This window comes from Vombatus ursinus, unplaced genomic scaffold, assembly GCF_900497805.2.
Source record: "Vombatus ursinus unplaced genomic scaffold, bare-nosed wombat genome assembly UNPS02014793.1, whole genome shotgun sequence".
In the NCBI taxonomy this organism is placed as follows: Eukaryota; Metazoa; Chordata; class Mammalia; order Diprotodontia; family Vombatidae; genus Vombatus; species Vombatus ursinus.
Genome location: NW_020954571.1, coordinates 25,145,390 through 25,159,772, shown reverse-complemented (window position 1 = coordinate 25,159,772; position 14,383 = coordinate 25,145,390). Strand labels below are relative to the sequence as shown.

Here is a 14,383-nt window from a genome sequence, read left to right as displayed (position 1 = left end):
CACACACACACACACACACACACACACACACACACACACACACATTTTTGTAGATCCCTGTTGTTGGTGCATTGGGGCTGGACCTTAGTTCATGATCCAAACTTTCAGACTCCCTCAATCAGGCCAACAGATCAGACCCCTCCAAAACTGCCTTCAGCCTAACCCTAAACTTGGGTTTGAGATGAGGCAATGGTGGGGAGGGCTGATCCCAGATCTGCAAAGCCCTTTGCAAAATCTCCAGGGAAGTGCTCCTTGGAACAGTTGGAAGGCAATAGAGTTCTCTCCTTCCCCTCTCCCTCACACAGAGTTTGGGAGTGTAGGGCCAGCTGTGACACAGATACACCCACCCACACAAACACACACACATACAATCACATACCTACCAAGGCCAAGAAATAACCAAGGAAAAGACCATTATGCCCCATGGGCAGCCAAGAAGAAAGAGGAATAGGACACATGAGAACATGGCTTTGATGCCAAGGGGTGGAAGGGTAAGAGAATGGTCTATTCCCATTTGCCTTCCCCACACTGTTCAAAAGACCCCTTGACTCAGGGCAGCTAGGTGGCACACTGGCCCTGGAGTCAGCAAGGCCTGAGTTCAAATCCGACCTCAGACATTTACTAGCTATGAGACCTGAGTAAGTCACTTAACCCCAATTGCCTCCCCCCCCACAAAAAAAAACAAAACAAAAACACGCTTAACTGCCCCTCTCCCACTGCCTCTACTGCCCCTGATTTCAAATATCAGTACCCAATGAACAACTGAGCAAACAGACATGGAAAGAAGGAGCCAACAAGATGAAGAAAATAACTTTTTTTGAATGACTAATGTCCCACCGGGACACTCCTGGCTCTCCACTGCCCGTGGCCATCAGCCAGATATTCCCAGAATCTCTTTCCAAGGACATCAGGGGCAAACGTCCCTGACGAAGTTCCCCAAGGACTTTCCCAGCCCAAGCCCCTCCCTCTCCACTTCCCCTAGGGGACTGGGAAGCCTCCACAGCTAAAACTCTAGTCCTGTCCCTTCCAAGGGAAGGGCCTAGAAGGCTGATTCACCCCCAGAGGTCTGAACCCGAGGTCACTGTGAGCTTAGTTATTTCAAGGATAAGTTCTCAGGCCACTAAACAGACCCCAGCCCTTCCCAACAGATACCTAGGAGAGAAGCAACTCCAAGAAACAATATGGGATTGACCCTCTCCCCACATAGCTTCACTGCACTCCACCACTCCCACTACAAACCTATCAGAGGGTCCAGTTTTTATGTTCTATCCATTCCAGCACTTGCAGCTGGGCTTGTAACATGCTGGTGGGGATAGGCAATTGCATTTCTTGGTATAGGATCTGAACACAGGTGCTCTTAGATACATACACGTACACATGTGATCACAAAACATTGGTCACCCCATCATTCTGTATATTCTGAGACATGGGAGGGGGCAGACAGAAAGCAGGATACAAGCAACAACAATATTTCAAGAAAGCCTGCAGAGATTGGGGAGGGCAGCCATCTCCTGGCCAGACCTAGGCTTCTCTCAGACCGCCAGGCGTCCAGGGGCACAGTGAGAGCTTTGTGTGGCTCTCAGCGGCTAACCGGGCTGGCTTGCCTCCCGTGGAGCCATTTTCTGAGTGGGGGGCCCATCCTTTTAGGCATCTGATGGAGCCTGCACATCAGAGGCAGTGGGAGGTAGAGAAGAGGGAGGCCTTCACCAGAGCCAGGGCATCCCCACAGGGGGGCAGGCAGAACAGAGACAGCCGAACTGCTCCAAGTTTTTGATATGCCTGTTGGTGGGGAGGGGCCTGGGCTTCCCCCCAGTCTAAAAAACATTTCAAAGGGTAGGGGGAGGCTGAGAAAGGGGAAAGCCCCATTCTTTGCAGAGGGAAATATTTCAAAGGCGACCCCAGCTGCTGAAAAGATTTCAAAAGACCCTTCCCTTTCTATCAGCTCCAAATCACTCCCACCAACCCTCCTCCCCCTCACCCCCCAAGCAACAGCAGGGAAGACTGGGAAAGGGAGGGGAAAAAATGTTTCCAAGGAGACATGTCCCTGAGTCATCATAACTCGTGGGGTCTCAGAGGCTGCAAACCCATGCAGAGGCCCTGATATAAAAATGAAACGTTTATGCTTTTCCTGGGGGAATTATCTAGCAGCCTGGATCCTCAAGGGAGGGCGGCTGTAGACCCTAAGTGCCCCCTGTGTTTGTGCAGAGCCTGCCAAGGGCCAGACTATGGCCACGCAGGCCCTTGTGAACAGCTCATGGGAGCCACTCTGCTAAGTCCCCTGGCTTATATTGAGGAAGTTTTATCCCAGTGAGTTTGAGGCTGGCCTTCCCAACCTTGGGGGTGGGGGTGGGAATGCAGCTGGGGAGAAGAGCCTTGGCCCACCACTTATATGGGGGAAATGGCCCATGGGGAATCCAGAGCTTCGGGGATGGGGGGAGGAGAATGTTTGTCAATGTCTCCCCTAGCTGCAAAGGAAAGAAGTGGGAACCATCACTCAGCCCCAGAGTTCCCACCCAGGGATCCCTTCCCTCTGTTTCACATCTTCCTTTATTCCATCCTCTTCATCTGTACCACCCAATCCCCTACTCTCCCCCATTCTACCACCACCTCCAACCAACACTGACATCAGATTAGGCCTGAGCAGAGAACAGATGCTACTGATGTTCCATACTGAATGAAACACTAAGCTCTCTCACCTCCTCTTCAATGTCTCCCAAATACACTCCCTCCTTTCCAGTCAGATTGTACCACATAATGCAGGCCTTTAATATCGCATGCCCGCCTCCTAATTAGTCTTATTACGTCTGGTCCCTCCGTGCTCTATTCCCTATCCAGTGCTGGCTACCAGGATAATTCAACAAACATTTACTAAACTCTGATGAGCAAGGCACTGGATAATAAGAACTCACATATCTATAGAGCCTTAATAGTTACAAAGTGCTTCCACACAAGAAACTTGTAGAATGATAGCACACAGTTTATTATCTCCATATTTGTTTCTTTTTGATGAAGATATTGAGGGTCAGTGGTTAAACAACTCACTCAAAATCGACACAGTAAGTGAAGTGTGAAAGCTGGGATTTGAACCCAATTATCCTAAGCCTAGTGCTCTTTCCACCGAAATGTGGCTCCTTGCTATTCTCCCCCTGTATAGTTCTAAGAATGCTTAGAATGCTTAAAAAAAAAAACTCTCAGAGCTCCCCATCGCCTGTCAAATAAAATACACACTACTCAGCTTGGCATTTAAGGTCCTCCTCAATCTGGCTCCAACCTTGCTTTCCAGACTTAGCTCCTCCAACTCCACTCTACGAACTTTTAGCTCCTGCCACCCTGGCCTCCATGTTATCCCCTGAACTCACCATGTTCATTCCTACCTCCATGCTTTTGCTCATGCCACTGCCCCCACTCTGAGAATGTCCTCCCTCTCTTCTCCACCTACTCGAATCAACTCTTACCCACCCATCAAGGGTAAACTCCAAACTTATTCCTCCATGAAGCTTTCTGAGAAGACTACGGCCCACAAGAATCTTCTCTGAACTGCTTGCTACACTACCAATTATCTGTACTGCTCCTTTGGTACTTGTCACATGCTGCTCTGAATTGTAATTATTTGTGCACATGAATCTTCTCCAACTAGCCTACACATTCCATAAGTAAAAGGACCATGTATGTTGTTTTCATCTTCATATCCTTTATCTGAAAAATGGGGATAACAGTGTCACAATACATGCACTGCCTACTTCACAGGGATGTCAAGAAGAAGGTTCTTTGTAAACTTCAAAGCACTAAAGAGATAGGGGCTGACTGGTTTTTCACATACTAGAGGCACAATAAATCTCGTGAGTCAAGGCACTAAGTGGTGGGATAGAGGAAGGCACATGTAGGGGAGGGGCAAAATCACAAATTAAGCATGTGTGATGCCTTCACCACTGATGATGTCAAAAGACTGACAAGGTCAGGGATCCTAAAGTTTACCCTGACATGAGCCTACCTCCCTATTGCCTGCCACCCTAGGAGCCCCAAGCTGCAGTCAGGACTCCCATGATAGCCTGCCTAGAACTCTGAGGTCCTGACCAGCATTTCTACCTGTTTCCATGCTTTCTGCATCCCAGACTTAGGTAGACTCATTCAAGCACAACAGTGGACTTTTTCCCACAACTACTACTCCTCATTCAAATGGTAAAAATAACAACAATAATAATATCTCACATTCATATGGTACTTTTAAGATTTGCAAAATGCTTCACATATATTATGTCACTTGATCCTCATAAAAACCCTGTGTGGATGGCATTATTATTATCTCTATCTTATATATGAGGAGACTGAGGCCAAGAGAAGTTAAATAACTTGGCATAGGTCATGTAACTAGTAAGGATCTGAGGCAGAATTTGAACTCGGGTTTCCTGATTCCAAGTGTAATATTCTATTCACTACAGAAGACAGTTGAACCATCATCATCACCATTACCACCACCACCACCACCATCACATTGGCCATCATTTCCCCTCAGCTCCAGAGGGAGAAACCCCAGGACCCAAGAGTCTTGCTTCCAGCCCCAAGTTCTCAGCCATTATCCATTGAAGCATCCCCGGCCAAATTACAGCCTGGGAATTGCTCCAGCAGGGGCTACAGCCACAGCTAACGAAGGCACAGAAAAAGAAACGTCTTGCCACCAACATCTTTGGTGCTGCCAAATGGCTTACCACCAGAAAGTAACATCATTTTATCATCTGGAATGATACTAAAAAATAGGCAGTAATATCTGCTTTGCCACTCTAAGGACCACGAGACTTGTCCATCTAACTTGCAGTTAAACCATCTATTACATATTGTCTCCCCCAGTAGAAGGTGAGCTCCTTGACAGCAGGGACTGCCTTGCTTTTCTATTTGGATCTCCAGCACTCAGAGCAGTGCTTTATACATACTAAGTGCTTAATAAATGCTTTATCCATTCACACACACACACACACACACCCTAAAATTATCTGAGACAGTAAAGGTGCAATGGTGAAAGCACTGAATTTGGAATAAAAGGATCTGGGTTTGAATCCCATATCTGTCACTTCCCATATCACTGACACCAATGTTGACATTGTCATTATCATCACTAGCATTTATATAGTACTTAAAGGTTTGTGTTTCAGGGGAATAAGTTGAGTGGCTAAAGCACTGAGCCTGGAGTCAGGAGGAACTGAGTTCAAGTCTGGTCTCAGACCAGACTCTTGACACTCACCAGCTGGGTGACCCTGGGCAAGTTCACAAGTTCAAGTTAAACCCAACTGCCTCACAAAAAAAAAAAAGTTTGCAAAGGGCTTCACGAAGATTGTCTCATTTTATCCTCACAACAACCCTAAGAGGCAAGTGCTATTATAATCTGCATTTGACAAATGAGGAAATTAAGGCAGAAAGAGGTTAAATGACTTGCCTGTGGTCACACAGCTAGTTAAGTGTCTGAGATGGGATTTGAACCTAAATATTCCTGACTCCAGGTCTAGAGCTCTAACTATTGCACCACCAACGACCTAATGTTACCTTGGGCAATCAATCAATAAGCAATTATAAAGCCAGTACTATGTGCTAAACATTGAACAAAAGATAAAAAAAGTCAAAAAGTCAAAGTCCCTGCCCACAATGAGTTTGCATTCTTTTGAAGAAACAACATGTACACATTTAAGCATGTTATATACACAAATTGACTTGGGAGTTTTTTTCCAAGATGCAAATCACTGATCATTCATGCCTACCTAATCTGTGCACCTCTTGTCCAAGTCTTCCCAAGAGGTCATCAAAGAAGGCCCTCCCAATATATCCTAGAAGCATTCCTTATCATCTCATACAATGAGAGTACCAATGCCTAGCCACCTATCCTCTTTCCCTACCATGAGACTGGGCCATCTTCTCATACAGAACAAATACAATTCCTTTTATTTCCCTGTATCTTAATTTCCTCACCTGCAAATGGAGGAAGACTAACTTGTAATATCCCTTCAAATTTGAAAATCTAATGATTCTATACAGCAGAGCTAAGCCAAGTGGCTAGGAGAGGTAATACTATGGAGAAAAAGGAATAAAGACTTGGGGGTGGGGGGGTAAAGGAGATCTGGGTGTTTTCTCTAGCTCTGTCCTAAACCAGGTGTGTGACCTTGGGCAGTTCACCTCTGTTCAATTCAACAGATTATTTACAACTACCTACAGGTAAGGCTCTATGTCCTAAGACACAGACAAGACATGACTCAGGGCCATACAGGGAACTTCCAGTCTACGGAGGGAAAGGACCCACTTACAAGTACCTATCAACAGAGGCAAAAGAATGGATGTTCAGGCAAAATGACGAGAGAAATCCGAGGAGGGAGTGATCACTTGGGTCAGACCATTGGTCATTTTACCATAAATTTCCAGTTGTCTCTGAGGTCCTCTATGAGTTCTGACATTCTATGGTCCTAGATCTACCTCTACAAGTCCACCTTTCATTAGGAAGGTTTTTGAACACTTTCCCCCTTGCCAATGCAACATGCCTCCCAAATGGATCATTAAGAAGGAGACAACGTACTGGTCTCTCCATTTTGCCATAGCCCTGAACGGTATAGGAAGCATAGAGAACAAGTGACTGTAGATTGCCCAGGATTCAACATAGGAGGAATTTCATCTTAAACCCAGATTGTGTTTGGAGACCGCATTTTCCTTTTTTTTTTTTTGTCCCAATCCCTTCTTTTCCCACAGCTCAAGTTAAAAGGAAATATCCCTCCCTTTGCCCAAGGAGCCTCAACCCTTTCAGGTTTAGTAACAAAAGAGAGGGGAGAGGAGAAGAATGAAAAAAAAAAAACTTTGAAATCACCGTGGTCCAATTAGCAAGGCTCTCACCCTTCATGCTTACAAACAAGAGATTACATTAACACCTGCTACAAAAGCAAACATTTTTAGATATCTTCATCTTCACCTCCTTGACACTCCCTTGAAAGCCCTCTGAGCAGTCTGGTGACTGACAGTGTATATATTCTTTTTCATTATGCAGCCGGTGCTTAAAAAAAAAAGAACCCCAAAGATTAAAAAGTCACAATTTCCGTGAGCAGCCCTGAGCTTTATTGCCTGGTCTGGCCCCTGACTGGGCTTGCCCCCTCCCACCCCTCCACTCATCCCACTCCCCACTCCCCTCAGATATTCATGAGCTTTTCCCACTACAAGAAGTCCAACTGCGCAGGTAGGCAGAGAGAGACTCCAGGGGTGGTGGCCGAGCAATTTCCAGGAGACTAGTTCTATTTTATGGGTGATAAAGACTGCCCAGTAACAGGATAGGGAGCAGGAAGGTTGGCCTGAGCCTTGAAGACTCTGCAGCCTCCATAGGCCCAGAGTGCCAGGTTTTCAGGTAGTCCCTTTGTGGTGTGCTCATACAAATAAATGGACCTCCCGGGCCATCTCGTACATTTATAACCTCTGTGCCGAGAGGAAAAACACTCCTTTAGCACTGACCAGAAAGGGGACTCTGTGACTGCGCAGTGGACACAACCCTTTAGACTACAATAACACTTTATTACAGAGCTTGTTACCCTCGTGCTGAGCTGGGAAGCCGTGAGGACTTCCTCTTTAAAAGCTCCCCATCTAGGAAAGCTGAACTTTCAGAAGTCTGGGACCATTTGAAAAGAAAAAGTACTGAAATAACTTTGTAAGCATTCTGTTTTGACAATGCGCCTGAGGAATTCGCCACATTTAGCCAGGAAATGCGAGCAGTTAAATCTATTCAATGTCATGACATACAAAATTGGAGCGTAATTGCCCCTAAGTGGTTGACAACTGAAAAGTACTTTTTATAGGGAGAGAGGGAAAGTTCTGCTAGAAAATGGAAGATATTATCAAAAGTTGGATTGCCACATAAGTGGCATGAGACAGCTCAGATGGAAAGAGAGAGAGCTCCAGCATGGATACTTTCCCTCCCCCATTCCCCACGTCCCCGCCATTAGATATCTCGGAAACAGGCGCAACAATGACACCCGTCAGTAGACTAAAAGTGACCCCAGAACGGTTCAGATACCAAGGAAGCAGGTGCAAAGGAAGTGAGCTAAAACATCTTCTTACCAATCATATGGTTGGCGACGTGGATTTGAATTTCTCTTTCGTTTTCAAAGGTCATCTGGCACTTGATGCACTGATATGTCTTTTTCTGTTTAAAAACAAGAGAAAGAGAAATTAGAGTGTGGCCATATCTGCAGAAATATGCAAAGTTAATGTCCAACAACTGTCAAATGCCAGACATATCCCATCTCCTTCCTCTGCCTTGTAGATTTCTGCCAAATCACCAGCCAGGCTCTCCAGCTCTGACAGCTGTTTAGAAAGACCTGCCAGGTTCTAATGGGTCTGGTGTCTTTAGGGGAACCTACTCCTTACCTGAATTGGTTAACATTAGATCCCAAAATAAGATCCTATTTTGAGAACCTGAGGACTGGCCCATAGGGCCTACAGTGGCATAGCATCATTACATTAAAACAAGCCCATGCTGAGAGATGCACTAGAGAAACAGACAACCACCTAGGGAGGATGGACTGCTTGCAGAGAAACCAGAATCAATGGTTTGGCCACCTTTTCTCTCTCCCAAAATAAAATGGAGAAATTCTCATCTTGGAGTCTGTTCTAATATTATTCTAATATTTTAATAATGACATTTTGATATAAAATGTATCCTTTATAATCCTATGTTTTGTTCTATACATTTAGATGTATTTTTCTAAGCAAGGGTCCATAGGCTTTACCAGATTGCCAAAGAGATCTGTGACATAAAAAAAGTAAATAATTCCTGTCCTAAGGCAAAGCAAAGCTCCTTCCCATTGTGGACCACATCTGCAAAGCTGAGACAGTGGCATTACTTTCCCTGTCTGTCCTCCTACGTTGCCTATGTCACAGTTTCAGCCCACTGAGACTATACCACAGAAAGTGGAAGATGGAAAGAAGAAGCAATTGTATAAATCGCTTATTCAAACTGGAAAAGGGAGATTGGTAGCCACGTTGGAGCCTTAAGGGTAATGTGGACGTTCTCTGGAATCACAATCGGGAGTCTGGCCCAAAATCAAATATCATCACATGAGAAATCATAGCATACAGTTCCTTTTCACTTCCAGGCCTCAGTTTACCCTAGGCAGATATGAAGAACACATCTGTGTGTCCAGAGCTAGGGCACTTACAGGGGGTAGGGATAAAGAACAGCAATCAAAAAGGCATCAAAGGGGCAGCTAGGTGGTACAGTGGATAGTGGAGAACCTGAGTTCAAATCCGGCCTCAGACACATAACATTTATTAGCCGTGTGACCCTGGGCAAGTCACTTAACCCCATTGCCTAACCAAAAAAAAAAAAAAGGCATCAAACACCCAATCTGCAACAAAGACCATCTTGCAGTAATTTCCAAGGGTCAAGCCAGAGCAACCGAAGTTTCCCAAGCTGGAACAGAGTCCGTCCAAAGATGGTTTTCCACAGGAAAGGAGACCTGTCTATCTTCCTTTGTGTTTTACATTTAGATTACAACTACAACGATCATGCTTCATAATCCTGAAATGTTAATCTATTGTGTAGGGAAGGGCTGCCCCTAGGAAGAGAGGTCTTTTTTTTCTTCCCAGAAATGGGAAAGGATGTGATGTGAAGAATGACGATGAAATAGACTCTGGAGTATGAGACTCTTCAGGCTTTTTCAGAAGGAATGTCCTGTTGCAACTGTTACATTCAGCCTTCTGAGAAAGCAGGGTGAACTGAAGGGGCCCAGATGCTACCAGAGCTGAGGATACAAATTTTCCTTACCCCAGTGTCCACCCCCCAAAAAAGTACACAGATTGGGAAGTGTGCACAAACAACAAAGTGCTAAAACTAGAAACTACAGATTTCCCTGTTTAGAACTCTAATGGTTTAAAAAAAGAAAAGCCTGTAAGAGGCAATGTGGTGTGATGGATAGCATGAGGTATTTAAGACCTGGGCTTGAATCCAACCTCAGACATGGGTGACTATGGGTGAGTCACTTAATCTCTCAGTGTCTACTTCTATAAAGTGGGAATATAATAATACCAAGAGCGTCTACTTCGTAAGATGGCTGTGAGGATCACAGAGTTTGAGAACTGGACGGGGACCTCCGTAACCATCTACTTCAGCCCATACCCAAGAGGAAACCCCACTCAATGAATAACATTCCCAAACGACAAATTCTAGAATTAGGGCTAGAACTCATTATTATTCTAGAGACGGCTAAACTGTTGATTAATGAAGCCTTTGCCAGATAGACACCTCACAAGTCTACCTGTGAGTCAAGAGATCACAGAATCACAGTCATAGATCAAGAAGGAGACGAGAACCCAGAGGCCACCTAGGCCAAACCCTTCATTTTACAAATAAGGAAACTAAGGCACAGAGAGATTAGGGACTTGCCCAAGGACATAAGTAACAGACTAAAGATTTGAATCCAGGTTTTCTGGCTCCAGATTTATTGGCCCATCCTGTAATACTGTCAAACCTGATATGGTAGTGAACCTAGAATACATGTGAAACAGTTCACAATGACAAAGAAAAATAGGATGATGCCTTGAAAAGTGATAAGTTTAAATATTGCTATGGTTGTTATTTGTATTATTCTTTTCCTGATTACAGGACTCAGTGCACACTGTTTTAAGGAAAGAGAAGTCCAGCTGGTGCTGAAGATGGCAAAGACAAGGGACCTCTGGAAAGAGACTCTTATGGGCAGGGGGATGCCGCAGAATGGGCACTGGGCCTGGGACCAGAAGAGCTGGGGTCAAGTTCTTGCTCTGTGGTTGCTAGTTGCATGACCTTGGCCAGATAACTTATCCACTTTAAACCTCCATTCTCCTGCCTCCCAATATCACTCCCCCACTTGAAAATAGGCATAATAACTTTTCTTAATTTATACATGAGGTAAGATGCAGTGGGTAGAGCATTGGGCTTGGAGTCTTCCTGAGTTCAAATCTGGCCTCTGACACTTATTATCTGGGTGTCCCTGGGCAAGTCACTTAACTCTGTTTGCCTCAGTTTCCTTATCTGTAAAATGAGCTGGAGAAGGAAACAGCAAACCACTCCAGTATCTTTGCCAATAAAACCCCAAATGGTGTCATGAAGAGTCTGAAACAATGGAAAAATGACTGAACAAAAACAGATTCAGAGAGACAATGGGAGTTGGCCACATCATACAGCTAGAAAAAGTGAGAGGTAGAATTTGAACCCGGATCTGTCCTGATTCTAAGTCTCATCTCTTTCCCATAATGCCCCAAGTGTCCTTCCCATGTAATCTAAGTCACAGGTACCTTCTCTGCAAAATGCTGTTCTAGGGGATGCCGTTTTTTAAACCTTAAATCACTGTATGAGTATGAACTATTATTCCTCTGAAACAATGGAAAACTCCTGGTGTTCAAAAAAAATAAAAAAGATTGGGTGGAGAGGGTGAGGAAGAACACTTAAGCTCTTCAAGTCTTCATCTTAGACCTTACAGGAACATCTCACTGAATCTGGAGCGGAGGAGCTGGGTTCATATACCACATTTGATGCTTACTACCTGTATAACCTTGGACAAGTCAATTAACAACCCTTGTCCTCAGTTTCTTCGTGGTATCTAAGTTCCCTCTGAGTTCTAGAACTATGATCCCATCACTTCTGGGTCATAGCGTTGACTGACCTCCCCTTCCCTCAGTACAGCCAACATAGGCTCAACCTAATACCTCATACTCACTACTAGCTTTAGCCTATAAAAGGCACTTATATTCATTCCCTGTAGCCTCCTAACAACCCCAAGAGGAGGACTAAGCATGACCACCTATACCCAATTAACAGATGAAGACAATGAGGCCAAGAAAGGGCCATCCCCAAGTAAGTCAGCGACAAAGGAGGCACATCTTCAGCCCTGCCCCCCACGCTGCTACTCCTAAGAGATCAGCATTAGGACCCTCAGTCTGAGGCCCTCAATAGTCACGTTGTCCCCACACCAGCTTCTGAAAAGAACGTGTGCCTGGGAATGAAGCAACAGGCAGTCCCCCATGCCGCTGCCCTCACCTGGGTGGCCAGGGAGCCCTCTATAATCCCCCTACCCCCACCCCACCGAGGCCAGACTCCCTGTCCCCAAGGCAGGAGCCAGGAGAGAGTCTGCTGGTCAATTCAAGCTCCCCTGGAAAGTGTTTCTGAGGAAGGCCAGGCAAGGTTGAGGGCTATCTGGGGGGAGAAGGAGGAAATGACTAGAAGAGGAAACCTCACGTCTGTCTCTCAGGCAGCTCAAGTGGAAGCCTAAGAACCATAAATACTGCAGGCTGGGTGCCAGTAGGGGGTAATATTCCATGACTGGACCTTATTTTATTTATCTCTCCTGGGGCAGCCCTGAGCGAAGCAGGTTCGATGTGCACTGAAAATAATTAACAAAGGGAGGGCCCAGCATGGGGAAGAAGTGGCTGCCACTCCACTCTGGTTTGGAAGCTGGATTCTGATGTGGGAATGAAATCACTGGTGAAGAACTTCGCAATCCCTTGCGGCAAAGAGGAACTTGAGGGGAATTTCCATGGGAAGTGACAAAAGACCACTGATTGTGAAAAGCAACGTGAGCGTGTATATACACACACACACACGCGCGCGCACACACACACACACACACATGCCAACCCTCTTACTTATACACAGATAAACACACACATACAAACAATGCAAGCAAACACCCTGACACTCACAATGACTCACAGACATAGAGGCATTGACACATGCAAGTTTGCACACACAAACTCACAGAAACCCAACATCACTTATACAGACACAAATGTTCACACACACGTGATACAACCTCACACAAAGACAACAGATGCACATACACAGATGCCATTCACAGCTCCCCACATGCCTACGGAGCTAGACACCACTTCAAAAACACATACATATTCAAACCTACACAGGCAGACATAGGCACTCATATGTTCACTCACACAGAAACACACATAGACTGCCACACAAACGCCAGGGCACTAGGATCTTGACCCCATCACAGTTTCCTTCACCAGTTCCTCTCCATGAAAAAGCCAGAAGCCCATCAGACACTTGGCACAAACCAGGCAAAGTGGCCCCAGGACCAGATGATTATGAAAACACTAAAAGGGAAAGGTAGATACTCATTCACTCATTCATTCATTCATTCATTCATTCATTCATTCATGCATGCATGCAGATTCTCTGTTTCTATCCCTTCCTTTCCTGTTCCCCTCCCATCAGTTTCCTTTACTATCTACTCTCCTTCCATCCCCACTGTCCTGTTTCCAAGAGCATCCTTCTTGGTTTTCCTTTTGTGATTTTTAGAGGTCTCTAACTGAAGAGATGTCATTGCAGGGACTGTCTCTTGCATTCAAGATGCCTTCTCATTCCTGTGAGTCCTTTTCCCTTTCCCCAAGGACTGGGCCCAGCATCAGGTTCTGCTTACAACACTACAGTCCTGATACTTGCTACTGTGTCATCTCATGGTGTCTTTCTACCCTACTATTGCTCTGCTACGGATCAGAGATAAAATCAAGAGTAGAGGAGCACTCAAAGCAGAAATGGAGATATGGATAAAGAATGACAGAAGGAAGAGTGTGCAAGGGAAAGGTGACCAAGCCCCTAGGAAAGGAGACTCCTGGAGAGCCCTGTGCACCTTGGGAAGCTTTTCCAGTGGCACCTCATCAGAGAGACAAAGGGACTCTTCCTGAGGCAGGAAAAGGAGTTGGGAGCCCTGGGCTCTCTGATCCTGGCTCCACGACTTATGCCTTAAACACTTTGTGTCTCAGTTTTCCCATCTCTGGAATGGTGATGATACTACTCAGCCAACCCCACTGCACAAGGGTGATTTGAAAAGCAAGCTATTTAATGGATGTAAAAAGCACTTTGAAAAGTTTAAAACCCTGAGTGCTATTATTATTATTTTTATGCAGTGGGTTGGAAGAGACCTGAGTTCTTTACAGGCAGCATCCATCCCACAGGGCTATATTCCCTATGGAGCCTGTTGCTACAGACATGGACCCTGGGGTCCTATCAAGACTCAAGCTAGATACTGAGATTTTTTTTTTTTATCTCAACCAATTTAAGCTCCTTGAGATCAAGGAACTAGGGGACCTGGCTTGAAGGGCAGTCCTATCCCAGGCCCTTTGGAGGTCCCACAGCCAAAGAAGGTAGGGCCTTTTCTAACCTACTTCTACAGATATGGAATGTTCCATTTCTCACCACCACCACCACCACCACCACCCCCACCCTGTAGAATGACTAGGCCACTATGTCTGAGGAACTTCTGGGCCAAATCTCCATCTGATATCTAGACACGGCCCGATTTCTGGGCAATCTTCAGCTCCCTGAGGGCAACAGTGCCATATCCCATGAGGAAGCCAGGCTTGGCAACCTAGCCTC

General features: G+C 45.5%; 1 protein-coding gene across 4 annotated transcripts in view; it reads right to left on the bottom strand.

Annotated features, from left to right (window-relative positions):
- Window positions 1-14,383, bottom strand: part of ZNF423 (zinc finger protein 423) — a 423,634-nt gene that overhangs the window by 145,972 nt on the left and 263,279 nt on the right. For all 4 annotated transcript variants that reach the window (XM_027869809.1, XM_027869812.1, XM_027869811.1 and 1 more), the window contains one exon: window positions 8,074-8,158. In XM_027869809.1, the coding sequence (XP_027725610.1) occupies window positions 8,074-8,158 (85 nt within the window). The remainder of the gene's footprint in view (window positions 1-8,073; window positions 8,159-14,383) is intronic.